Source organism: Candida tropicalis (genome assembly GCF_000006335.3).
Source record: "Candida tropicalis MYA-3404 genomic scaffold supercont3.2, whole genome shotgun sequence".
Lineage (NCBI taxonomy): Eukaryota > Fungi > Ascomycota > Pichiomycetes > Serinales > Debaryomycetaceae > Candida > Candida tropicalis.
The window spans coordinates 43641-69096 of record NW_003020049.1 but is presented as its reverse complement, the minus strand read 5'-3'; the positions used below and the strand labels follow the sequence as shown (position 1 = coordinate 69096).

General features: G+C 35.4%; 13 protein-coding genes across 13 annotated transcripts; 8 read left to right on the top strand and 5 right to left on the bottom strand. All coding sequences in view use genetic code 12, as the record gives it.

Annotated features, from left to right (window-relative positions):
• Nucleotides 1-159: 159 nt before the first annotated feature.
• On the bottom strand, nt 160-3900 carry CTRG_01117 (ATP-dependent RNA helicase; the record flags this gene model as incomplete). The annotated part of the gene is made up of 1 exon (XM_002546766.1): nt 160-3900. The coding sequence occupies one exon, from the start codon at nt 3898-3900 to the stop codon at nt 160-162; it is 3741 nt and encodes a 1246-aa protein (XP_002546812.1).
• A 631-nt stretch (nt 3901-4531) lies between these two features.
• Nucleotides 4532-5164, top strand: CTRG_01116 (uncharacterized protein; the record flags this gene model as incomplete). Its single annotated transcript, XM_002546765.1, has 1 exon — nt 4532-5164. The coding sequence occupies one exon, from the start codon at nt 4532-4534 to the stop codon at nt 5162-5164; it is 633 nt and encodes a 210-aa protein (XP_002546811.1).
• Nucleotides 5165-5193: 29 nt separating this feature from the next.
• DPB4 (DNA polymerase epsilon noncatalytic subunit) lies at nt 5194-6006 on the bottom strand (the record flags this gene model as incomplete). Its single annotated transcript, XM_002546764.1, has 1 exon — nt 5194-6006. One exon carries the CDS (start codon nt 6004-6006, stop codon nt 5194-5196), a length of 813 nt encoding a protein of 270 aa, XP_002546810.1.
• A 278-nt stretch (nt 6007-6284) lies between these two features.
• Nucleotides 6285-7346, top strand: SAS2 (Sas2p; the record flags this gene model as incomplete). The annotated part of the gene is made up of 1 exon (XM_002546763.1): nt 6285-7346. The coding sequence occupies one exon, from the start codon at nt 6285-6287 to the stop codon at nt 7344-7346; it is 1062 nt and encodes a 353-aa protein (XP_002546809.1).
• Nucleotides 7347-7419: 73 nt separating this feature from the next.
• On the bottom strand, nt 7420-9231 carry CDH1 (Cdh1p; the record flags this gene model as incomplete). Its single annotated transcript, XM_002546762.1, has 1 exon — nt 7420-9231. One exon carries the CDS (start codon nt 9229-9231, stop codon nt 7420-7422), a length of 1812 nt encoding a protein of 603 aa, XP_002546808.1.
• Nucleotides 9232-9987: 756 nt separating this feature from the next.
• Nucleotides 9988-11283, top strand: SAP30 (aspartyl protease SAP30; the record flags this gene model as incomplete). Its single annotated transcript, XM_002546761.1, has 1 exon — nt 9988-11283. One exon carries the CDS (start codon nt 9988-9990, stop codon nt 11281-11283), a length of 1296 nt encoding a protein of 431 aa, XP_002546807.1.
• Nucleotides 11284-11450: 167 nt separating this feature from the next.
• On the top strand, nt 11451-11855 carry CTRG_01111 (uncharacterized protein; the record flags this gene model as incomplete). The annotated part of the gene is made up of 1 exon (XM_002546760.1): nt 11451-11855. One exon carries the CDS (start codon nt 11451-11453, stop codon nt 11853-11855), a length of 405 nt encoding a protein of 134 aa, XP_002546806.1.
• Nucleotides 11856-13110: 1255 nt separating this feature from the next.
• Nucleotides 13111-13836, top strand: CTRG_01110 (uncharacterized protein; the record flags this gene model as incomplete). The annotated part of the gene is made up of 1 exon (XM_002546759.1): nt 13111-13836. The coding sequence occupies one exon, from the start codon at nt 13111-13113 to the stop codon at nt 13834-13836; it is 726 nt and encodes a 241-aa protein (XP_002546805.1).
• A 570-nt stretch (nt 13837-14406) lies between these two features.
• Nucleotides 14407-15594, top strand: CTRG_01109 (cystathionine beta-lyase; the record flags this gene model as incomplete). The annotated part of the gene is made up of 1 exon (XM_002546758.1): nt 14407-15594. The coding sequence occupies one exon, from the start codon at nt 14407-14409 to the stop codon at nt 15592-15594; it is 1188 nt and encodes a 395-aa protein (XP_002546804.1).
• Nucleotides 15595-15941: 347 nt separating this feature from the next.
• Nucleotides 15942-17804, top strand: RFA1 (replication factor A subunit protein; the record flags this gene model as incomplete). Its single annotated transcript, XM_002546757.1, has 1 exon — nt 15942-17804. The coding sequence occupies one exon, from the start codon at nt 15942-15944 to the stop codon at nt 17802-17804; it is 1863 nt and encodes a 620-aa protein (XP_002546803.1).
• Nucleotides 17805-17869: 65 nt separating this feature from the next.
• Nucleotides 17870-20743, bottom strand: PDR6 (Pdr6p; the record flags this gene model as incomplete). Its single annotated transcript, XM_002546756.1, has 1 exon — nt 17870-20743. The coding sequence occupies one exon, from the start codon at nt 20741-20743 to the stop codon at nt 17870-17872; it is 2874 nt and encodes a 957-aa protein (XP_002546802.1).
• A 900-nt stretch (nt 20744-21643) lies between these two features.
• Nucleotides 21644-23743, top strand: CTRG_01106 (aminopeptidase P; the record flags this gene model as incomplete). Its single annotated transcript, XM_002546755.1, has 1 exon — nt 21644-23743. The coding sequence occupies one exon, from the start codon at nt 21644-21646 to the stop codon at nt 23741-23743; it is 2100 nt and encodes a 699-aa protein (XP_002546801.1).
• A 149-nt stretch (nt 23744-23892) lies between these two features.
• CTRG_01105 (DNA helicase) lies at nt 23893-25320 on the bottom strand (the record flags this gene model as incomplete). Its single annotated transcript, XM_002546754.1, has 1 exon — nt 23893-25320. The coding sequence occupies one exon, from the start codon at nt 25318-25320 to the stop codon at nt 23893-23895; it is 1428 nt and encodes a 475-aa protein (XP_002546800.1).
• Nucleotides 25321-25456: the final 136 nt, after the last annotated feature.

Here is a 25456-nt window from a genome sequence, read left to right as displayed (position 1 = left end):
AAGAGATCTCTGGAAAAAAAAAAAAAAACAAAAAAAAAAAAAGGTCAAAGAAAAACAAAGAAAAGGTTCCTACAAAAATATTGCGACAAAGTCCGAAGAATAATGTCGCGTGGATTCCAAATAATTCACTTATACATTAGAATATTTTACACCAATAAACTATACAATCACCCAAGTACCTTTACGTTTTTCTTGTACTACTTTTATAGCAGGTAAATCCCAACCAACTGCTCCGCTTCCTACAGATGCACCAAATCGAGGGACAACATAACATTCTCTTTTAGTTGGTGACAAATTCTTTGGTGCATATGGATGACCCAAAGGTTTAGAATACGTAAGCAAGGTTGAATTTTTGGCAACATTTGCCAATTGCTTCCCACTGATATCTACCAAAGGTTTCATTCTAACTTTGGTTATTTCATCCTCTTCGGTATTTCCTTTAGTGCTCAAGGATTGATATATCAAGTAAGGACTTGGAACTTGACCACTCTTTGCAATCAATGAATTTGGATGAATGTAAACAAACGGTCCCTCGTCAATCGGCATTACTGGACAATATGGAACTTGGATAATATTAGACTTGTTTGTTATTTTAACCTCTTGTGATATGATATCGCCTCTAATAGCTACTTGATCAATGAAACCAGATGCTATCATCTGCTTCATGGCACTTACTTGTTTCTTTGTTGGCATTGGAAGCTTCATCTCATTCTTTATCTGTAAACCATTTGCTGCCATAACCAGATTTTCAACGATATTACCTACCTGTTTTCTTAACTTTTGAATTTCTTCCATCATTTTGTGTCGTAAATAATGGCCCTCTAAGAACTCGTTTTGGCTCTTTTGCGGAACATGGTCAAATGCACAGACGGCAGAAAGTAACATCATACAATCACTAGAAGGGTCCAATTTTCCAAATAAAGCTCTTGAATGATTGAATTTACTTCTAAACTCTTTGCGAGCCTCGTCAGACATGTTACCACTCAATTCTGCCTCACTGATAAATGGATCACCCACAGATAACGCAGATACTATAGCAATAACATAAGGAAGACAATCCTGTTGATTACCAATGATTAATATTTTGGCAAAACGTGGACTCAATGGGAAAAGTGACATTTTTTTACCCAAATCGGTGACTGATTTTTGTTCTTTATCCAACGCACCCAAAATCACAAGCAATTCCTCGGCTTGTCTTAAGGCAGATCTATCCGGTGGAGTTGGGAACGGGAAATTGGCAATTTGATCAATACCCATACTCTTCATATTCAACACAATACTTTCAAACGGCATACGCAAAATTTCAGGTACACTGAATTGTGGGAAAAACTCTTCATACACCGCTGATGAAAATAATCTATAACAGTGACCTGGACCAGTTCTACCTGCTCTACCAGCACGTTGGTCAGCTGAAGCCTTTGAAATCCAATCAACTTCAAACGATTGAACACCATTCTCTCTGTTGAATTTTCTTTCCTTAGAACGACCACAATCAACAACATATCTGATACCTGGAATTGTCAACGAAGTTTCGGCAACATTGGTTGCCACAATACATACACGGCTTCCCTTCGGTGGTTCATCAAATACTTTCATTTGTTGGTTAGTTGGTAACAATGAGTACAATGGTAAGACATACAATGGTCCAATGTCAGATTCGTTGGAATCAACTGCTTCCTCAAAACCTTCTTCTTCTTCGTCACTGTTATCCTCCAGAGAATCATAGTCATCGTACTTTTCCTTGTCTGTGGTATCAACACTAAATTCAACATCTTCGACTTCTTGTTGTACGTTTTCAGATAATTTGACCTCGACATCTTCTTCATATTCAACTTTTGATTTCTTTTTGAATGGAAATTCGTTACGCAATTTTTTTACAAGTGTTGTAATTTCATTCTGACCTGTCAAAAATATCAAGATTCCACCCTCTGGAAGTTTGCGGTGTATTTTACAAACTTTTTTGAATGCCTCGTCAAGGTAATCATAATTAGTCTTCTTGTTGAAATGAATTGACACGGGGTACTGTCTAGCTTGAACATTAATTATTGGAGGTGGATTCTTAAATAAAGTGGAATTTTCGGAAAAATCAGACACTCTTAATGTTGCAGACATAATGATCAACTTCAATGGTTTAAACTTATCAGGGTTTTCGGTGTGGTATTTTCTTCTCAACTTCATAATTCTAGTTAACATACCAATCAAAATATCAGTATTGATGTTTCTTTCATGGGCTTCATCGATAATTATGGAAGAATACTTGGTAAGCAAGAAATCTGTCATCATTTCTCTCAACAAAACACCATCGGTCATAAACTTCAACGCAGTACCATCTGCTTTTCCTTCATTTTTGATAGTAGTATCAAATCGAATCTGGTAACCAACACGATGGCCATGGTCTCCTAATTCACTTCCAACTCTTTCTGCCATAGACACCGCAGCAACTCTTCTAGGTTGTGTAACACCAATCATGCCGGGGTACAAATTATGTTCCAAGTTACCAAACCCGGCTTCATATAAAAACTGTGGTACTTGAGTGGTTTTACCTGAACCTGTTTCCCCACAAAGAATTATACAATCATGATGATAAATGGCTTCCATTATTCTATGTTCCTCGGCAAATACAGGAAGTAAAATTCGTTGTTGTTGGATTGCATTGGATCTTTTAACTTCAACAACAAATGCATCTCTTTTTAAATCCTTATTGATTGGAATATAGCCTTCTTCGTCGGATGAATGGTCCACATCTTCATCTCTAATAGTTTGTTGTGCATACTGTTGTTTGATTTCCTCTGATACTTCCGGATTAAGAGCAATATTTTCACGACCCTCCATTTTTCGCACCTGTTGTTCAGCCCATTCTTTGAAACTATTTGCAATAGTTGAGTGACGTGGTTTGCTTTGCATCAATCTGGACTCTTCCTCTTCTTCCTCATCTTCTTCGTCTTCTTCGTCATCGTCGTCGTCGTCTACATCTTCATCCTGGTCCTCTTCTTCTTCGTCAGCTTCTTCATCATCACTAGAATCTTCTTGTTCCATGTCATTATCATTAGCTTCTCCTTCTTCTTCATCATCATCTTCTTCTTGGTCTTCGTCTTCTTTAGAAGATTCACTTTCATCTTCTGAACTTGAAGCAAAATCATCCTCCTCTTCTTTCTTCAATTTCTTCTTTTCTTCTTCTTCAATTCTCTTTCTCCAACTATACTTTTTCTTTGGTTGGCTCGACTTATCTTTCTTTATCACTGGAATATTAGCAAACCCAAACCCAAATCCTTGACCTCCAAACTTTGATGGCCTGTTATCAATGAATCCACCTGTTTTGATCTCCTCCTGATCACTTTCTTCTTCTCCACCAAATTCTTCTTCATAATCATGGTAGTCCTTAACTTCTCTTTCTTCGTATAAAATTTCCTTGGTTCTTTCATCTCCTCTACCCTGACGTTCCAATTCCAATGCCTCGATCATTTCTTCTCTTTTGGTTTGTTTACCTTTACCCAACTCTTTTAATGCTGACATTTGACTGGTATCAACCTTTGTTTCAGAAAGCTTTTCAAGTAAAATTTTCTTTTCTTCTCTCTTTAATTGATGATCGATATATTTATCCAACCTCTTCTTCTTGGATTTGGATAGCTTTTCTTGTTTTTCGTTTTGAGTATACAATGTTTCTTCTAATGCACGTTTTCTGGCTTGTCTCTCTTCTTCTGTGACTGGAACAAGAATTTCTGAATTTGAATTTTCATTATTAAATATTTGGGTAGCATCTTTGACATCTCCTTGTTCCTGATCTGATTCGTCGTGGTCTTGTCTATAGAATTGTTTATTTCTAGCTCTTTTCAAGGCAGCTTGTTTTGCAAGCATACCCGCTCTTGCCTTTTCATTGAATCTCTTTCTATATTTCCCCATCTATTGTCCTTGTTAGTGATTTATACGGGGTATGTTTGTTGTCGCTTATAGAAAACCATCGTGAATTTTTTTTTTTTTTTTTTGTTTTTCTTCAGGTTTATACACTGCGAAGAGATGCCATCCTCCGGTTTGTTTGATAATCTCTGTGTTTCACTCACAAAACTATCTCTCACTCGCAGTCTTCTTCTTCTTCTTCCTCTGCTTTTTTTTTCTGCTCTCATGTGTTGTTTGCCGTCTCCATAAAATATAGAATACAAAAAGTTAACGGTTGTAGTCGTGAGATCATCTTAGCTTGCTTATTCGTTAGTTTTCAACACCACAATATTATCAATCATGAGTCAAACAGATTTACAAAAGAATTGTATGTATTTTTGTTGAATTATATTATGATTAATTAACCATCTAGAGTCACTAACAATAATTCTCCCCTCGTCTCATAGTGATCCATTGTACATTAACTATAAATTCGACTACTTTGTACACATATGAGAATCACAATCTTGTACATTTAATTAATAATAATAATATTAATTGTTCAGAAGTAGTTTCTCAAGAATTGGGTTTGATTAATGCTTCAAGAACACTTGTTGGTTCGATACCAATCTCAACCACTAATTCAATCAAACTTGCGATGTATTTTATGAAGAAAGTATTGTCTAACCTGGATGGAAGTCGTGATTTGATTACCGTTGTTTCAATTGCTCATATAAATGTAAACAAAACTATGATCTTGAATGTAATGAAGAACATTATGGATAAGTATATTGATTATAAACGAGAAGTTGAAGCCAACAAATCAGGACCAAATGATCCGCTGGCTAAATCTAAATTAGGGGAGTTTAAGTTATACATGAATCAGATTATAAAGTACGAAGAAATGAGTTATGATTCAAACCATCATTTATATAGTTATGGATCGGTATCCGAAGATAATGAAGAAGGCAGCAGTTCTCATGATCAGATCAACCCTAATCAATTATTATTGGCAAATGAAGAAGTTGATGAGGTTAGACAGTTGATGCTAGACAATATCAATAAGCTATTAAGTAGAGGAGATAAGATTAACTCGTTGGTTGACCAGACAGATAGATTAAATACATCATCACTGGTTTTCCAAAAGCGTGCTCAACAAATTAAAAGAAAAATGTGGTTTATGAAAGCAAAATTTATATTATACATTAGTGGTGGGATTTTGATGATATTATATCTATTTATAGGTTCTCAGTGTGGGTTCCCTATTTTTGACCACTGTATTCGAAACTAGTATACAAATAAACATCGAGTTAGTAGCATTTAACTGTTCTCTTCATCGTCGTCCTCATCATTATCTGTAGTAGTATTCTTGTCCTCGGTATCTACTCCTTCTAACTCTTCCTGTTCTTTAGCCAAAGCAGCGATTGGATTTAAAGGAACTTCTTCCTCTTCTTCCTCCTCCTCCTCGTTTTCTTCGTTTTCTTCGTCTTCTTCTTCTTCGTCATCATCTATATCCATATCGTTATCATCGGCGTCACCATTTGCAACAGCTATGGTATTCTCATCTCCATCATTATCATCTTCCTTAGTATCATCATCATCCTCATCGTCTTCATCATCATCTTCATCATCATTATCCTTTTTCTTACTGACGCTTGTTCCTGACGACTCATTCACCTTTAGCCTCTTCTTGTCTGATTCTTCAACTATTTCTTGTTCTTTATTAGCATCGCCATTAGCCTTCAGTTGTCTTTTAGCAGCAGCAATAGATTCAAACTGGGTAAGTTTTTCTTTGACGTCAGGAAGAAATCCACTAAACTCTGCTCTTTCCAAAGCTCCCAACATATCTTGTGCAGACACTGTTTTCCTGTTGGCTTCCTTGGATATTTCTCTGGCTTGAAAAAACATATGCGATACAAACACCGTAGCAGATCTTTGTAAAGCAAGAAGTGAATCCTTTGCTATAGTCATCAGTGAACTATTGTTTTCATCGTCGGAGATGATCTTTTTGGCTAGTTTCAGGATCGTGGATCTTGGAAACAATATATCATCTATTGAAATCAATTGTGCTTCCTTACTACTTGGCTGTGGATATTGACCCTCTGCATTTTTTCTCCAACCTTTTGGTGGCATCTTTATCGTTGTATATGTTGATATGAATCTTTCTCTGTTTTTCAATTTCAAGAGTATTTTTTTTTTCCTTTTTCTGTTTTTTCTTTTTGCTCATTTAATGTTTCTTGTAATACGCGTCACTAATAGTCGCACAATATCATCAAGAGCAGAAGCGGGAAAAAAAAATATGTAAAAACCATTCCTACAAAGATCAAACACATCTTGTTTTTTTTTTTTGGGATTGTTTATTTGAATGGTGTTTTCTGAGAATTCAAATTTCTTCATACTCTACTACATAGATGTTTGACACAACAGACAATCCAATCACTTCTCCAAAACGAAAAAAAGCCAGAAACAAGGATACAGAAGATAATTCTTATTATGGACAATTAAACAAACGAAATATAAACAAAGTGACTTTTGGAAATTACGAATTTTCAGCGTGGTACGGCAATGCAGCGTATTTCCATCCCCATGATTTATCTCATTCTAGTTTGGGATACGTATACGCTAATAAGGTAGCCATGGAAGGATCTGGGGCTAGAAAGATACATAAAAAAGACATGTTTGATGAAACTTTACACGAATTTTGGTTGGACCATTTATACGTTTGCGAATATTGTTTCAAATACTCATCTCAAGAACACGAATTAAATTTGCATGTGGCCAAGTGTCAGCAAAATAGGACAAGACCTAATTTGGGAAAATTAATGTACAGAGATCAGAAGAATGGTTATATTATTAGAGAGATTCGAGGGTTCCAAAATCCATTGTTTTGCCAGAATCTATGTTTGTTTGGGAAATTGTTTCTTGACGATAAGTCTATCTACTATAACATTGATCATTTTAATTTCTACATTATCTACGGAAAGGATGATTACTCGACGAACTATATACCAATGGGTTTTTTCTCCAAGGAAGTATTGTCGTATGAAAACGATATAAATTTGGCATGCATATGTGTTTTCCCGCCGTTCCAAAGAAGACATTTGGGGTCATTGTTGATTGATTTCCTGTATCAACTTGCACGAGTTACACCAGGCCAGTATTATGGTAGTGGGCCCGAATATCCGCTTTCCCCATATGGAAAAATGACATATTTGCGATATTGGTCCAAAAGAATAGTAAGAGTAATTGATGAGTCGCAAGAGAGCTTTACATTAAATGATTTGTCAAGGCTTACTGGGTTTAGAAAAGAAGATATACTACTATCGTTGGAATTTATGGGTGTATTGGTTAGTGATAGCACAACAGGCGATGTTTCTCTTTGTATTGATAACTTGAAACATTGGAAGAAAGAGAATCATTACGATCCATATAAAGAATTGGATGCCTTAGATACCAGTTGTCTAATTATATGATTGATGAACTAAAATGAGGTGATTTTGTATGTATATATTAGCTATTGTTAGAATTCTATGTGATACTTAACTGTTATCTCAACTGCAGAAACGCGCCTAGTAAAACTGATGCAGGTGATTCGTTGTGTCTATTCTTCTCGAAAACGTTCCAGAATCTTAATGTTTCATCACCAGCACCAGTAACGATAGTCTCTCCATCGGGTGATAATGACAAATACAAGACTCTATAAGTATGACCCGTCAATTGGGCTATCTGCTGCATGGATGGATATTTCCAAACTATTATTTGATTTCTAGAATATCCATGAGTTGATACTAATTCATTCGAATTCTTTGACCAAATCAAATTGCATACTTGAGATCCTGTATTGACATCATGAACTAAACTTCCAGTCAACGTATTCCATGTTTTAATAGTTTTGTCGGCGGTGCCTCCACCTGAAGCCAAGATTCCACGTTGGTGAGGAGACCATGCAATAGCTTTTACTGCAGCCGTATGATCAGTAAACTGATGCAATGGTTTGGTGTTTAAACCATCCCAAACAAACAAATTGTTATCATTGCCACCACTAGCAAGCTTGTTTTCTTCGACATTCCATTTTAAACCACACACTTCTTGTTTATGGCTCTCAAACTTGTTCACATAATGATCCTCGATTCTAACGTCACGGTTCAAAATTGTTCTATCTCGACTTCCACTACTCAATATATGTTCATTCCAAGCTAATGAGCTGACTCGAAGAGAATGACCGGTCATTGTTCTAATGCACTTGATCTTGGTTGCATCCCATATCTCGACTAACCCTTTCGATGTTCCAATCGCTAGATGGGTACCTGTACCTATCCAATTCAAACTTGTAACTTTGTCTTTGTTAGTCAAATTGCATAACCTGTCCACTGATTGTGTGGCACCATCCCATAAATATACACTATCACCCAATCCAACTGCCAATACATCTTGTTGACCCCAATCAACCAAATTGAGATAAAAATCATCAGACAACTCAGGGGCGTCCAAAACTCTGTATGGAACCTTGGAGATTGTCCTTGGCTTCTTCTGTGGTGATAACAAAAGCTTCTGTGAATCTTGTCGTACAGGTGACAACGAATATAGTTCCTGTTGCAAATCTCGTGATATCGGTCGAGTCTTCTGGGGAGATTGATAAGTAAACAAGTTTGTCTTTCGTCTAGGTGTACTCGTCACATCATCGATATCGTTGGCCAGGCTGGTACTAGAAATGTTGTTGTTATTCGAAGTATTTGTGGTGATAGTAGTTGATGAAGAACCATGACCATTTGTGTTTCCAATAGCAGCGGTTATTGACGAGCCAGCTGATCCAGGGAAGTAAGATGTTGAGTTCGATGAACGTTGGGTAGCTGCTACTGCTGCTGCTGCTGCTGGAGGGGGAGGAGTAGAAGACATACTTGAACTTGTGGTTCCACTAGTAGCTATTGTGCGAGCTTGTTTCGGACGACTAGTTGTAACACCAGTGCTTGTTGTGCTATTAGTTAAATTTGCTGTGGCCATGGGTACATTATCACCAAATAATTCTGCTTTCAAAACAGTTGAAAAGGTTCGATTAGCTTCCTCCTCTCGTCTAACTTCAATTTCGTTATCCACATTCCTTCTTAAATCAGGTAGTATTTCTTCGTGTGATAAACTGAATGCTGCCTGGAGATCAACACCAGTTCTATTGGGAATGTATCTATCGCTGAATATTGTATTGTTATTTCGTCTTCTAGGAGGTGATGATTGTATTCCCATTTCATTTAGTTTCGGGGGATTCATAGTTCGAGTAGATCGTGATGGTGACCTGGGAGTTTCTAATGCATTTATGGTACTATTGCTACCATTTTTGTTATTTGATGACCTTGTATTATTCATGGTACTGATGATGAGATGTAACCCTGTTGATTGTATAAATATATGTGTGTGTATATATATGTCTTTGCCAACGGCAGAATCGATGAGTTTTCTTTTATAAAAAGCTAAAACTGTACCAAGAAAATATCCAAAAACAAAAAAAAATATGAAAGTTTGTAAGCAATAAGAATACTATTCCTAATACAAAGGGTTTAAATGTTCTCCTTGATTTTCGAAATATCACCAAGATGCCTTAGGGGTTTTTCTGTAGAATACGCAAATTGATAATTCTCAAGGTACAAAAAAAAAAAAAAAAGTTGAAATTGAACAGAACAAAAAAAAAAAATTAATAATTGTACTGGTGTACACGACGTTATGAAAACTGCCAGCATAAGAAAAGAAGAAAAATAAATAATAGAAAGATCAATAGTTCCGTTGACTCCATAAAGAAATCGTTATAACAAATAAGTGTCACAAGAAAAATTGATGCATAATTGGTTGTAAATAATTAATTTTAATTTTGACTACACAATATGATTTCAGGTTTAGTTAAACAGGTTGACAAGAAAGAAAAATGTTGAATTTATATATTGTTATCACTCAATTAGGCAATTCTGTTCGATACCGAGAGTTTTAATTTTGTGTGTGTGTGGTTGCGAAAGTATACATCACAAAGTGGAAGGATGTACAGTATAAATACGGAACTGAAATACGCAAGGGTTCTGGGAATTCACTTTTATTTATTATTATTATCACTATTATTACTATTGCTCAACAATGACTCCATTTCGTTATATGTTGTTATATTATGCAGTCACTGTTGCTTCCATTTTATCCAGTTCTGGTGGTGCCGTGAAACTTGATTTATCCATTTCTGGTGAGCATATGTACTATATCGAGGATCTTTCTTTGGGTACACCACCACAACCCATTACAAATATTATTGTCGACAGTGGATCCTCAGATTTGATGATTGTTGAGTCAATTTATAATGCTTCTGTCTCGTCTTCGTTTGTTGACACAAACCAGTCCTTCTTTATGCGATACGGGTTTGATGATCCTTTCCCAGTATTTAAAATTTATGAAAATATTGAATCTCCAGAGTTTAAATTATCCAATTTGACTATGGGATATGCTCATTTTTCTGATATCCAAAGTTTTTCAGGTGTTTTGGGTATTGGTTTTACCGGTCAAGAGTTGTTTGGTACAAATTACTCTAATTTCCCTTACTTGTTAAAAGAGCAGGGGCTTACAAAAAGTGTTTTGTTTTCATTCAATGGGCAAGATGGAAACTATCCTGCTATTATTTTTGGTGGATTAAGTACAAATATAATTGACGGTCCTTTGGTTAAAGTTCCTTTTGTTAAAGAAATTGGTCTCTCGAGTCAGTTGGATTACTGGCTAATTCCAGCGTTCACCGTTAATGAGGTTAAACTTGATGATGTGGTTATTTCCAATCAAAACACTTTGTATCAAATTGACTCTGGTAGCAATGGATTCCTTCCACCAGAACCAGTTTTGGATAATCTTGTATCACTTTTAGGTAACAATTATATTGAATCTGATGATGGGTATGCATATTATGATATCAAAGACATTGAAGAGAAAGAGTTAAAGTTCAACGTACAAGGATTTGAGATTGGGTTTGCATTAACAGATATTATTGGAGAAACTGTTGAAAAAGATGGAAATACTTATGTTGCTTTGAATCTTGCATCATACAATATTGGGTATGATTCCTTCGATGCAGTCCTTCCCAATTTGATCTTTAAATATTATTATGGTATCTTTGACTATGAAAATTACCAGGTGTACTTTGGGAAATACAAAGAACCAGCAGGTCAAGGTAATGTAATTCCTATTGTTGACGGAGATAATTTACCATATCCCACAATAGATGTTCCAGATCAGTGGAATACCTATTCTGTTATATACGACGCAGAAAGTGAAACAACCGTTGTTTTGAATGATACAGAAACCACAACCAGTACCACAGTTTCAACCGAAATAAACTCTTTAACTTCAACCCAAACATCCTCCACAACTTTCGTTAATATATGTTATAGAGTATAGGGATTTTTCAATGTTAGGTAGATGCGTAGAATAAACATTGTTACCTGTAAATCTTACAATGCTGCGAGTTGCAAATCAAATAAGAGAGAGAGGGACGTGGGAGAAAAAGAAAAACAAAAAGAGATTTACAACCAACGTAACAAAAAACCGATCTTTCGAACTAGAATATGAATGATACCAATGAATGGAGCTTTTCATTATGGGATGAATCCTTGGATTTTGAGGAACTTTACAAAAGCGAAAGTGAAAGTGAAACAACGATCTGTCAGGAATATGAGAAACCACCAAAAAATCAATACAATCCGTTTATTCTTTGCAAAATGAATTCTTTTAAGAAGAAGAGGTCACTGAAATTATTCACAAAGTGTATGAAAGTCAAATCCAATAAAATTTTAAAATCCCCAAGCCCATCGTCATTAAATTGGGACTTTGAACATAGATGGATTCAACGAAGAGGTTTTCCTAGTGAGGTTTTGATCGAAGGGTTTTGTAAAAAAATTGGTACTCAAAGTTATCAATTATTTGACTCTAGTTTAAAAGAGTGGTACATAATTAGTAATTCACGAAAATAATTCATTTATGCTATCATTAAACCTATATACTTACATCAGAAACATGCTCCAAAATGATTGGATCCCATTCATGCGATTCTCTGCAATATGACCGTCACCCAAAAAGATTAAAGAAATCATCTTCAGCTTCTTCGTCTTCTTCTCTTGTTTTACCGAAATGTTCAAATGGATGGTAATTATGTAACCGTTCTTGCATGTTGTGCGTCGCCTCCTGGATTTTCTCAATCAAAGGCTGGTGTTCTTCTTCTTTCTTCATCTCAACACTTGGTGGTTGATCGTTTTCTGTTTGTTTTGAGCTTTTCATGTTTGATAATTTTGTTTTAATATGGTTAATAATACAATTAGAGAAAGAAATAATAAGTTCGGAGTACCCTTTTTATACTAATTGTTATCAAGGATAGTAATTTAAGGAGAGTTCTCCGCAAAAATCAAACGAAAAAAAAAGGGTGATTTTTTGCATCCCCTCCAATTGTTCATAATCTCGGAGTTCATATTCAAAGGAGGTTTTTTTTTTGAATGACAACTTATGAAAAACTAAGGGATGATGGCCAATTGAAACACCCCAGACCAGTCAATCCAGCAAATAGTGAAGAGGATCTTTAGTTAAAATTTCTAACCGTATTTCTCATTCTAGAGATTATTACAGAAGTAGTCATCCCCAACAAGTGTTTTCAAAAAACATAGAATATTATCTTTTCGTGATCTTTTCTTATCTATCAATAATTACCGTGTTGTTTATTGTACTTCTAGAATAGGTCACTAGAACACGGTATCAATTTTGAATGAATAAACGTGTGACACATGCGATTCTTTCATTGGAGGTCAATTATTTCATCTCCTCTGGGGACAACAAGTTTAGAGTAGTAGATGCTTCTCTCACTGTGGTGATTGTTATATAGTCGTGTGGATGGTCAAATTCAAAATTCAACTAATTACCATCAATAAAGCATAATACATGTAAATAAACATACAATACAGATTCTCAAAGCATATTATAAGATAAACGATCTATTATCACACACATACTATATGTTCAGTATCTTTCAAAAACACTATATCCCTGGAAGACAGCGATTTGTTCCTGCATGTAAATTTCATCCAATCAAAGAATTTGAAAACTAACTTACGCAGAGGAGCAAAAAAAAAAATTGAAGAGAATGGGACGAAAAAAGAAAAAAAAATAAAGCCAATCACTGTTTATGTAAACTTTTAAAGCTGAACGACATCATTCATTATTACCTATTCATATATCATCATGTTATCACGTCTCATTACTAGATCATCCCAAGTTGGCGCCTTTACTTCTACCATACCAAAGAGATATTCATCGATTATCTCTGTTCATAGAGATACAAAAGAAGACAACCCAAATATACCTTTTGAATTCACTTCTGAAAACAAAAAAAGAGCCGAAGAAATCATTGCCAAATATCCTCCACAATATAAAAAAGGTGCCTGTATGCCGTTATTGGACTTGGGTCAACGTCAATTGGGCTTTACATCTATTTCCGTCATGAACTATGTTGCCAAGTTATTGGATATGCCACCAATGAGAGTCTATGAAGTTGCTACTTTCTATACCATGTATAACAGACATCCTATGGGTAAATACAACTTGCAAGTCTGTACCACTACTCCATGTCAATTGTGTGGAAGTGATGGAATCATGGAAGCCATAACCAACCATTTGAAGATCAAACCAGGTCAAACTACTCCAGATAAATTATTCACTTTACAAGAAGTTGAATGTTTGGGTGCTTGTGTCAATGCTCCAATGATTGCCATTAATGACGATTACCATGAAGATTTGACTCCAGAAGCCACTGTAAAATTATTGCAACAATTACAAGAAGGTAAAGAATTAAGTGAAGTTGGTCCAGTTGATGGAAAGAGAGAATCATGTGAACCATTCAGTGGACAAAAGGTATTGTTGGGCAAAGAACCAAACGATATTAGAAAGTTCACAAGAGCTGATTTGTAAGTGGAGTGTATGAAACAAAAATGTATAATAGATAATACCGATAAACTGAAAATTATAGCTAAGATTAAAGTATATATTTATATAAAACGACTAGGATGTGTTCGTCCTTGCTGGAATAATAATCAACCCTCTAAATAATATATTTATTTCGGAAATGCCTGTATATCAAGCAAAAGGGTCGTGCGATTGATTCAATTTTGGGGTAAAAATCCCTGTAAGATAAGCGTTGCATTTAATTCATACTACGACAGTGAAACAAACAAACCAAAATACTATACATCCAGATGGGTCGACTAAACGAACACCAAAAAGCCCGCAAAGGAACGTATCACAGCGATGAATTTTCCATGAGTTGTGGCGGAAGTCAAAAAGAAATAAGACGAAAAAATAAAAAAATGTGAGTCAGATTGCACAAAATCCGGTCTTGCTGGGTTTCTTTTTTTTTCCTCACACACTTCTTCCTTTTCAATTTTGTTGTGCTGACTCAAAGGTTTATCATAAATCCACAATTTTGAAAATTTTCGTCTTTCTTTTCTTTCTCTTCATCGTCTTTTATTCAAACAACAAATCATGTCCCGCAAGAACTCATATAGCCTTGAAACCGAAGTGGTTCATTATCAAACTGGTGACGAATATAATGCTTCTGTTCCACCATTATACCAAACTGCTACTTTTAAACAGCAATCCTTATCCAACATGGGGGAATACGATTACACAAGATCAGGAAATCCCACAAGAACCCAATTACAGAACCATCTTGCAAAAATCATGAGAGCAGATCATGTGTATGCTGTGTCTTCTGGTATGACTTGTCTTGATGTTATTACCAAGATGTTGAAACCTGGAGATGAAGTTATTGCTGGTGATGACTTGTATGGTGGTTCCGATAGATTGTTGACTTATTTGAACAACAAAGGTGATATCAAAGTCAAACATATTGATACTACAAAAACAAGCGATGTGATTTCTGCTATTACAGAGAAGACTGCTATGATTTTCTTGGAGTCTCCAACCAATCCATTATTTAAAGTTGTTGATGTCAGAACCATTGCTGAACAAGCACATATCATCAACCCAAATGTTATTGTCGTGTTTGACAATACTATGTTGTCACCTGTTTTAATGTGTCCCTTGGATCTTGGTGTTGACATACATTATGAAAGTGGAACAAAGTTCCTTAATGGTCAATCTAACTCCTCCAGTGGTGTTATTGCTACTAGATCTGCCGAGTTAGCAGAAAAGTTATACTACGTTATCAATGCATCAGGATCGGCTCTAGCACCATTTGAATCGTGGCTCTTGCTCGTCAACTTGAAAACTCTTTACTTGAGAGTCAATAAGCAACAAGAGAATGCAGTAGAATTGGCAAACTGGTTATCCGGTTATAGTGGATTCAAGGTTTATTATCCTGGCTTAAAATCTCATCCTGGTTATGAATTGCAGAAGTCAATGTCGAACGGATCTGGTGCTGTTTTATCATTGCTGACTGGAGATGTTGCCTTGCTGAAAGCTATAGTTGAAGGTGTTAAGTTATTTGGTATTTCCGTTTCATTTGGTGGTGTCAGCTCAAGTATTAGTATGCCATTTTACATGTCCCATGCTTCAATTGATGACAAAAAGAAACAAGAAAGAGGACTTCCGGAAGATTTAATTCGTATTTCTGTTGGTGTCGAGAATGCTGGTGACCTTATACGCGATTTTAAATCAAGTATTCATTCTGCTTACCAATCTAAATCTAAATTGAAGTCATATTTGTAGTGATTTGTTACTGTGCTTGTTTGTTTTTTATACTTCTGTTTACACATATACATATATATAAACGTTGTTTGTGCTTTGTCGTTAAATTGATAACTATCGGTGGAGTACATACGTGCATGTTACATAAGATTCCCACAATTAAATATTCCGTGGAAATTGGTTGGCGCACACTGCCATGCGCGTGCGAAACACGTCCAGTCAGGCAGAATTTTTTTTTTTTTTTCATCTCTTTTATGAACCAACCAACACAAGTACGCGTGTAAATATATATATTCTTTTTTTCTTTCTTCTTTCCTTTTTTTTTTTTAATTCTTTTCGATCATCATTTATCATCCCGTTCGATCACGATGTCATTATCCAAAGGCGCTTTGAAACAAGCATTTTCCAAAGATGGCTATGATAAAGTTCAAATGCCAATGATCCTTCAAATTACCAACATTAAGTCGGTAGATTTACCAAATGATGTTAAAAAGTATAGAATATTATTGAACGATGGCGTCTATTCTACCCATGGGTTAATTGATGAAACATGTAATGAATATATCAAAAACAACAATTGTCAAAGATACTCAATTGTTCAGGTCAACTCGTTTTCCATTTTTGCTACTCAGAAACATTTCTTTGTTATAAAGAATTTAGAGATATTATCACCAACTAGTGAAAAATCCTCCGTCCCGTTGATTCCTCTTGATACTTATTTTGCTGAACATCCAAATGAGGGACATTTGACATTAACTAAGAAATCAGAAGGTGATTCTCCAGCTCCTGCTACTCCATCAATTCCACAAGCTACTACTGCCTCTGTACAACCTTTTCAAGCCCAAGTTAAACAACCAGTTCCAGCTAATACTGCTGCTTCTGCTCGTGGACCAGCTCCACGTACATTGTCTATAGAATTGATTTCACCTTATCAAAATAACTGGACAATCAAAGCCAGAGTCTCTTACAAGGGTGATCTTAGAACTTGGTCTAATAGCAAAGGTGAAGGTAAAGTTTTTTCTGTCAATTTCTTGGACGAATCCGATGAAATCAAAGCTTCGGCTTTCAATGAAACAGCTGAAAGAGCGTACAGATCTTTAGAAGAAGGTAAAGTATATTACATATCTAAGGCTCGTGTTCAAGCTGCTAGGAAAAAGTTCAACACATTATCTCATCCATATGAATTGACTTTAGATAGAGATACAGAAATCACTGAATGTTTTGATGAGTCTGATGTCCCTAAACTCAACTTTAATTTTGTCAAGTTGGACCAAGTACAGAATTTAGAAGCCAATTCCATTATCGATGTTATTGGTGTTTTGAAAACAGTCCTTCCTCCATTTACCATCACTGCCAAATCCACCGGTAAAGAGTTCAACAGAAGAAATATTTCTATTGTCGATGAAACTGGGTTCAGTGTAGAACTTGGATTGTGGAACAACACTGCTATGGATTTCAGCGTTGAAGAAGGTACTGTTGTTGCTTTCAAAGGATGTAAAGTTACCGACTTTAATGGTAAAACTTTGAGTTTGACCCAAGCTGGTTCGATTGTTCCAAACCCTGGCACCCCAGAAAGTTTTACATTAAAAGGATGGTATGATAATGTTGGTGTCAATGAACAATTTAAAACATTAAAGACTGATAAAAATTCCGGTGATAGAATTGCCCAAAGAGTTTCAATTGCTCAAGCACTCGAGGAGCACGTGGGTACGGGAGATAAACCTGATTATTTTTCAGTGAAAGCTAGTATCACTTTCTGTAAACCAGATAATTTTGCTTACCCTGCTTGTACAAATCAAGTACAACACGGAGACGGTTCTAGACCACCCCAACTTTGTAATAAGAAGTTGATTTACCAAGATCATGATGGAACATGGAGATGTGAAAAATGTGACGCCAATTATGACCAAGCTGCTTACCGTTATATCTTGAGTTGTTCCGTCACTGATAGCACGGGACAAATGTGGTTGACATTGTTTGATGAACAGGCAAAGAAATTACTTGATATTGATGCCACGGAATTGCAAAGAAAGAAAGAAGAAAATCCTGACGCTGCTAGTGCAATTTTTACTTCTGTATTGTTCAAAGAATTTGTCTTCAGAGTTAGAGCTAGACAAGATACGTATAATGATGAATTGAAAACCAGATACCAAGCTGCTGGACTTTACGATATTAATTATACTAGTGAAGCAGAATTTTTAACCAAAGAGTTGGATCAACTTTTGTTATAATCTTTGTATGTTTTGTAATTTCTTTAGTTTTATTGTTTGCATTTCTATTGCTATGTATACTTGTTTTAGTATTTTGTTTTTGATAGTTTATTTACTTGTAGCCAGAAGTCTTTTAGTACATCTTGAGCTTGTCTTTGTCCTCTAGTAATGATCAATTTATTTATAAACAATTCTGTTTGTTCACCATCTAATGGTGCCTTTCCAACGGTACCAAGTAATTGTGCCATCCAATTTTTAATTTCTAGTGGGAATTTTGCAATCAATGTTCTGAAAAGTGGATAATAATGATCAATTGCAGATCTGGGGGCCATGACAAAACTTTTGAATAAAAATTCAACCAATGTGCTACCGATATTTGAGATTACTATTTCTCGAACGCGTTCTTGCTCATGACGACTACCTTTCTTCAAATTAATAAATGTGTTGAAAAACTTAATTATACGTTGTAACGTATGTGGAACATTCATTGACAAAGCATGTAATCCACAACCAATAACTTTGTCAAAATTTGACCACTGCAATAGAAATGCTGGTTTACGGTCAAGAATAGTGGTAAACATCTCCAAGGATGAGGCGATTGCGTCTACGTCTGACGAATCATGGTTATTGAAAACTGTTTCCACTAATTCTTGAAGTAAATTATCATTAATTCTCTTTCCGTGAGTGATCATTATAGTCTCGATCAAACTCTGGATTGTCAAGATGGATTGTGAGTCAGAACATCTGGCCTTGGAGATAAGATACTGTAGTATAACATCAAGTTCAAATGTAAATGGACCTGGAATTTCTTCTCTTAATCCTGATTTTAAAACAATACAACATTTTTCAGTAACAATGGAACTTTTCATTAAAAAATCTGGACCATTCAATGAAATTTGAGTCAAACTATTCAATACCAGATTTCTAACATTCAATGGATCTTCAGTCCAATAAGCCTTGGCTGTCTGTAATTGATCTGGTGTTAAATAGTCTTCAATCTCTTCTGGATATGTACCAGCTTTACTCATTTCACTAATACAAGAAACCAAACTAACAGCGTATTCCTCGTCAGCCTCACCAATTCTCGAGTTTATCTCTAACAAAATTTCATGAATTCTATTACCTAAATCAATAGGATTTTTAGTGGACCTGGCAACAGATACATACGAATTTGTCATTCTTTCCCGAATTAAATTGTCAACCGCGGGATTCTTCAACATTTCCAACAATATCATCTCTAGATTTGGCAAAAATGGAATTAGTTTTTCCTCGGAATCTTGGCATATTTTGTAAACGGTTCTGGAAGCAATTAACGAAAGACTATCAGTTTGGCTATGCAAAATAATGGTGAACAAAAAATTGAATGTATCAGGCAAATACTGACTGCCAATGTCGTTCTTGTAGAAAAATGACAACGAAGACATCAAGTTCAAAAGCGTCACACTTATTTGTTTATCTAGATAATCAGGAATACCTTGAATATTACCCACCAAGTTTTTGCTGAAGAATCCATCAACCAATGGTGTTAAACTAGTTTCAGAATCACTTGAATTATCATAAAAGTAAATATCATCAGTAATTTTGAATATGAGGTATAATGCAGACTCTAAGTTATTAACTACTTCTTCGGTTTTGTTTGGCACTGACAAACTATAGCTCACCAGATCACAAATGTAGGCATAGAATGGGACACTCAATAATGAATAAAATAGTATAAACATATCTGCAACAGAGACTCGATATTGTCTGAATTCTTTTGATATCCCGGGATAACAGTTGATTTTCTTGAAATATATCTGTGCTACCTGATTCAAAACCTCGTCTCGGCGAGAATTGAACCGTAAAACAGTTGCTTCATCTTGAAATATGGCTTTCATTGCTTCACCATCATCAATAAATGTATTCGTGAATTCCTCCCAGAATAATATAAACTGATCACTTGTCTTTTCATCCTCTATGGCAATTCCTGGTGTATTCGTTAACGAGATGGCGATTTGAAGTACATTGAATACTTCGTCATCGAGAATGTTTCTTGTAATCAGTACCAAGTTCAATGTTAGATAAGAAATTACCAAATTAACAAAATTTTCTATCTCCAGGGAATACATTTCTCTAAAATCTGAGTCATTGAGGACTGTTTTTATGAAATTGACGCCAAAACTATTATTAGCAAACAAAAGCAGGAAAATGGTCGACTTAAACGGAGTTAAAACCCTTGGGATGTGATCAATTATTTCAGTCATTACGGTGAAGACCTTATTCAAAGACTCAAGATTTAACTCACCTTCTTGTAAACTAAACTGATTCAACAAATACTGAATAAAGATTCCCATATCGTCGGTATATCTTTGATCTGACAGAGTCTCTGCAACAGATATATAAACCACCCAAGAACTTAAACAATCTAACATCTGATTGTGGATATGTAGCGATACTTGGTACCCTATCTGTTCATACAACTGTCGGCAGTGATTGAAAATCGTAGAATGGATCAAATTATGAAGTGATGGGGATAACTTTGGAACTTTGATAATATCCTCCACAAGAATCGTCAAGAATTGGATCACTATTTCAAGTTGTTTTTGGTCATGCAAACGATCAATAATGGATGTTGGTAATGGATTGTTATCGGTCAGCAGAATCACTGCTGAAAGTCTTTCCACAGGATCAATATTTGAAGAAGCATAGTTAGAAACAAATAGTAACGACAAGTTACTAAGTAATTTCTTGATAATAAATGAATTGCCAGCAAAATCCTCGTTAATAAGAAAAACAATGATCTCTAGTATCTGGTCAAATGTAGTGGTATAAATATCTCCCGAGTCATGAGTATTGAGAAATACGGTTATTGTCAATGCCCCAAAATATCTCACATTTTTATCTTGATGGGACAACAATTTGAGTCCTAATTGATACCCTGAATCACTTTTCTGATAAGACTGTAGTCTTTCCTGAATCATTTGTATTTCGGCTGCATCATGAGATGAGTATAATAATTCGATATCCTAAAATTTCATTTGTTAGTAGACTGTAATCAATTACACATTCCCAATTCAATGTACTTACATGAACGATATTTCCCATATTCATATCATTTTGCATGACGGTGAATTTGGTCTTGTTGAATTAATAATGCTTACCTCAGATGTTGTAAGTACAGAGAAGAAGAAAAAAATACGTGAAAAACGATCACGAAAAAAAAAAAAAAAAAGAATCAAAATTAACACTATGTAATCACAGACCATGGTGATAATTGTGGTGATTGGTTGTGCTAAATCTAGAGATATAATACTAATCGTATTTGTTTAATGCAATCCAGTTCATGATATGACCGAAGATTACACAACTGCTTCAACCTCTGGAACGAGACATCTAGCTTGATATTTGGTTAACAAATAAAATGGAGATTCCATGATTGGGTGCTTCAACCAGCAACAGTGTACATAATCTCCGCCGTTTTTGATAAACATGCATGCCATACTTAGACACTGGACCACAAGTAGTATTTATTGACAAACCATGTAGAATAATCATAAACTGGATCGTTGAAGGCAGCGACTGTTACTGTCTAAATGTTATTAACTTGCAACAACTTGGGTTGTAAAAATTTAGAGCCACTTAGGTAACAGTGATTAGTCAAATGAACACAAAAAAAAGAAAGAAAGAAAGAAAGAAAATTGCTTGCAGCGATTTTCCGTTACATACTCAGTTACTCTTATGCTTACACTAACAATAAAAAAAAGATTGAAGGGGGAAAAAAAAAAATAAGTTGTCGTCAACGTTTTTCCTTTTTTCTTCACAAGAGTTTTCTTCTTTTCCAAGTCAAGCTCATCAAATTAAAATTAATTTAGGATCCAAATATGTCAGGAAAAGTTGCAAGAGCACAATGTGCAAACTGTACATGTTCTCCAGGTTTATTATCTAGAGCTAATAGAAAATCGGCTTTGATTGCCAGAAGAATTAATCTCAACAGAATGAATTCCGGTTCTCCAGGCGGGTCAACTTCAAGAAAAGGTTCAGTTTTTACTTTGAACCCATCCTTGTGTATGCCTGATACCAAAGAAGTTAATACCTCCAGAAGATTGGAAAGTTTAAGAAAAAAAATGAAGGAGCACGATTTAGGTATCTATATTATCCCATCAGAAGACCAACACCAATCTGAATACGTATCTGCTATTGACCAGAAAAGAAGTTTTATTAGTGGGTTTTCAGGTAGTGCAGGTATTGCCATTGTCACTAGAGATTTAAATAGTGTTGGTGACTCATTTGAAGGTACCGCTGCTTTATCTACTGATGGAAGATATTTTACTCAAGCGATTGATGAATTGGATTTTAACTGGATTTTATTGAAACAAGGAGCAAAGGACGAACCAAACTGGAAAGAATGGACTGTCAAACAAGCTATTCAATTAAGTTTTGACAGTGGGTTGACCGTCAAGATTGGTGTTGATCCTAAATTGATTAGTTACAAATTGTATCAAGAATTCCAGAGTATTATCACAAAAGAGTTGAAAAGAAATCCTAAAGCAGATATTGAATTTGTTCCTGTAGGTAAGAACTTGGTAGAAGAGATTTGGCAAGAATTTGAAGATTTGCCTCCGTCAAGTTTGGGCGAGATTAAGAGTTTGGATATTAAATTCACTGGAAAAACAGTAGAGGACAAACTAATCGATGTTCGAAAACGCATGAAAAACGATGTTAAAGGCTTGGTAGTATTAGGTTTGGATGAGATTGCTTGGTTGTTAAACTTGCGTGGACTGGATATTGAATATAACCCTGTGTTTTTCAGTTTTATGATTATTACAGACGATTCAACTACACTTTATGTTGGCGAAAATAGATTATCGGATAGTATTATTGAGACCTTGACAAAATCTGGTGTCGCTGTGGAGCCATATAGCTCATTCTATTCAAATTTGCAAACCATTTCTAAAACTTTTGAAAATGAGAAAAAGAAATTCTTTATACCAGATAATGCTAACTGGGAAGTGATGCGCAGTTTACAATGTGAGTTCACCCAAGGATTATCTCCAGTGGAAGAGTTGAAGGCTATCAAGAATGAAGTTGAATTAAAAGGTGCCAAAATTGCACACATAAAGGATGGTAGAGCCTTGGTTAGATTTTTTGCATGGTTGGAGGATCAAATAATAAATAAGCAAGAATTGATTGATGAAATAGAAGCTGATGAAAAATTAACTGAATATAGAAAAGAAGAAGATAATTTTGTTGGGTTGTCATTTGCTACCATTAGTGCGACCGGAGCCAATGGGGCTGTGATTCATTATCAACCAACTAAAGGACAATGTGGCACAATTAATCCAACCAAAATGTACCTTAACGATTCGGGGTCACAATTCTTGGAAGGTACAACAGATACCACCAGAACCATGCACTTTGAGACACCTACTGCCGATGAAATTAGAAATTACACTTTAGTCTTGAAAGGTAATGTCGCCTTGGCAACATTGAAATTCCCAGAAAATACTACCGGTAACTTGATTGATTCTATTGCTCGACAATTCCTTTGGAAGTATGGACTTAATTATGCCCATGGTACATCACATGGTGTTGGTGCTTACTTAAACGTTCATGAAGGTCCTATTGGAATTGGTCCAAGACCAAATGCTGCTGCGTATGCTTTGAAAGCTGGCAATTTGATATCAAACGAGCCAGGTTACTACAAAGAAGGTGAATATGGTATTAGAATAGAAAACATGATGTTTATTAAAGAAAGTGGATTGACATCTGATGGCAAAATGTTTTTAGAATTTGAAACCGTTACCAAAGTTCCATTCTGCAGACGTTTGATTGACGTTAATTTATTAACCGATGATGAAATATCTTGGATCAATAAATATCATGCCGGAATTTGGAAAGAGTTGCACGTTAGTTTTGATAAAAACAGTTATGTCTATAAGTGGTTAAAAAGGGAAACAGACCCATTGGTTAAATCACATTGATTTAATGTTTTCTTCTAAATGCGTATTTTCTTTTCTTCATGTAACCTAGATTGATTCTTTCAATTGTTGTTTTATACATACATACATAAAAAAAAAAAATAAAGCATTTTATAGTGATTGACAAATACACACAGAAGCAATAAAATACATTATTCCTCAAAAAGAATTTGAATTTCTTCAATTCTTCTTTGACGTCTCTCTTCTTCTTCAGCAGCAACAGCTTCACCGATTTGTTTCTTAAGATCCTGGATCTTGAGCATCTTTGTTTCAATACTGTTCTCCATAATAAACCTCACAACCTTGACAGTTTCATTTTGTCCAATTCTGTGAATTCTATCAATCGCTTGGTCTTCTACACTTGGAGACCACCAGGGGTCCATCATAAATGCACGCGAAGCTGTAGTTAGATTCAATCCCACTCCACCAGCTCTTAATGATAACAACAAAATTGCAATTTTACCATTTGTCAATGGTTTATTGAATGATTCCAATAATTTAGATCTATCATTCATATTCAACCTACCATCAAACTTAAAAACAATAAAATCATCACTCGCTAGTTTCAATTCTGTCTCAATAATATCTAAATATGACAGAAATTGGGAGAAAACAACTGCCTTCAGATTTGGAACCTGTGAATGTAAATTCTTCAAGTGACGAATTAATGCTTGGATTTTAGATGATGACCTATTGGGGTCGTATAAATACAATTGGAAGTCTCGATCCTCGGATTCTTCCTTTGTATGAAATCTGATCATCTTACCACTTGTGTTTTGTTTTCTAATTCGAAATAATTGATATTTGGATATGGGCGCCCGGCAATTGGGGCACAATTTTTCTTTACTCAATTCGCTTTGGAAATCTAAATGTTCCAAGATACATGACAAACAAAAAGTATGTCCACACGGAGTGACCGTCATTTCATGGTATGCAATGGGAATTTGAGTACATATCGAGCACTCGTTCTCCTCTTGAATCTTATCATACAACTTGTACATCGTTTGTTTTACTTCAGTATCGTTGGTATACTTTACATGTGTCGCTTTCATAGATTGCAAAAACTTCCTCATATCCTCGTCTTCCTCGTTGTCAATCACCTCGTCATCCATTTCATGAGCTCCTCCAATCAAGTCAACATGACAGCATACCTGCCTAAGCCTCAAAATATGCGTTAATATTTGGGTGTATCGACGCAACAATTGACCAGATTTCATCCCCTCAGCAAATGAATGATATGCCCTGTCCTTAAACCATTGGTATAGTTTTTCTTCATCATCATTAAATTTAATTTCCTCAATAACAACTTCCTTTGATGGTAATTCGACTAATGGTTTCCCATCTTTCTTTTGCAGTTTCGTTCTTCGCAAGAATATCGGTTCTAGAATAGATTTAATGACGTCTAATGCTTGAGAAACTTTCTTGTCTTCAAATGGTAACGTTACAAAAGTCTTCCAATATGAAAAATTGCTCCAGGGATCGAGCTCCAAAAATTTTGCCAATGAATACAAATCATCTAATCGGTTGACAATTGGCGTACCGGTAAGAATCCATTTTCTACTCAGTTCCAATTCATACATTGATTTTGCAGTAATTGTGTTTCGATTACGAATATTATGACCTTCATCTAGAATTATTCTGAAAAATTTCACTGAATAAAGTCCAACTCGTGGCAACTCACCCTTGGAATTACGTTCTTGGTTAATCGGGTGAGAA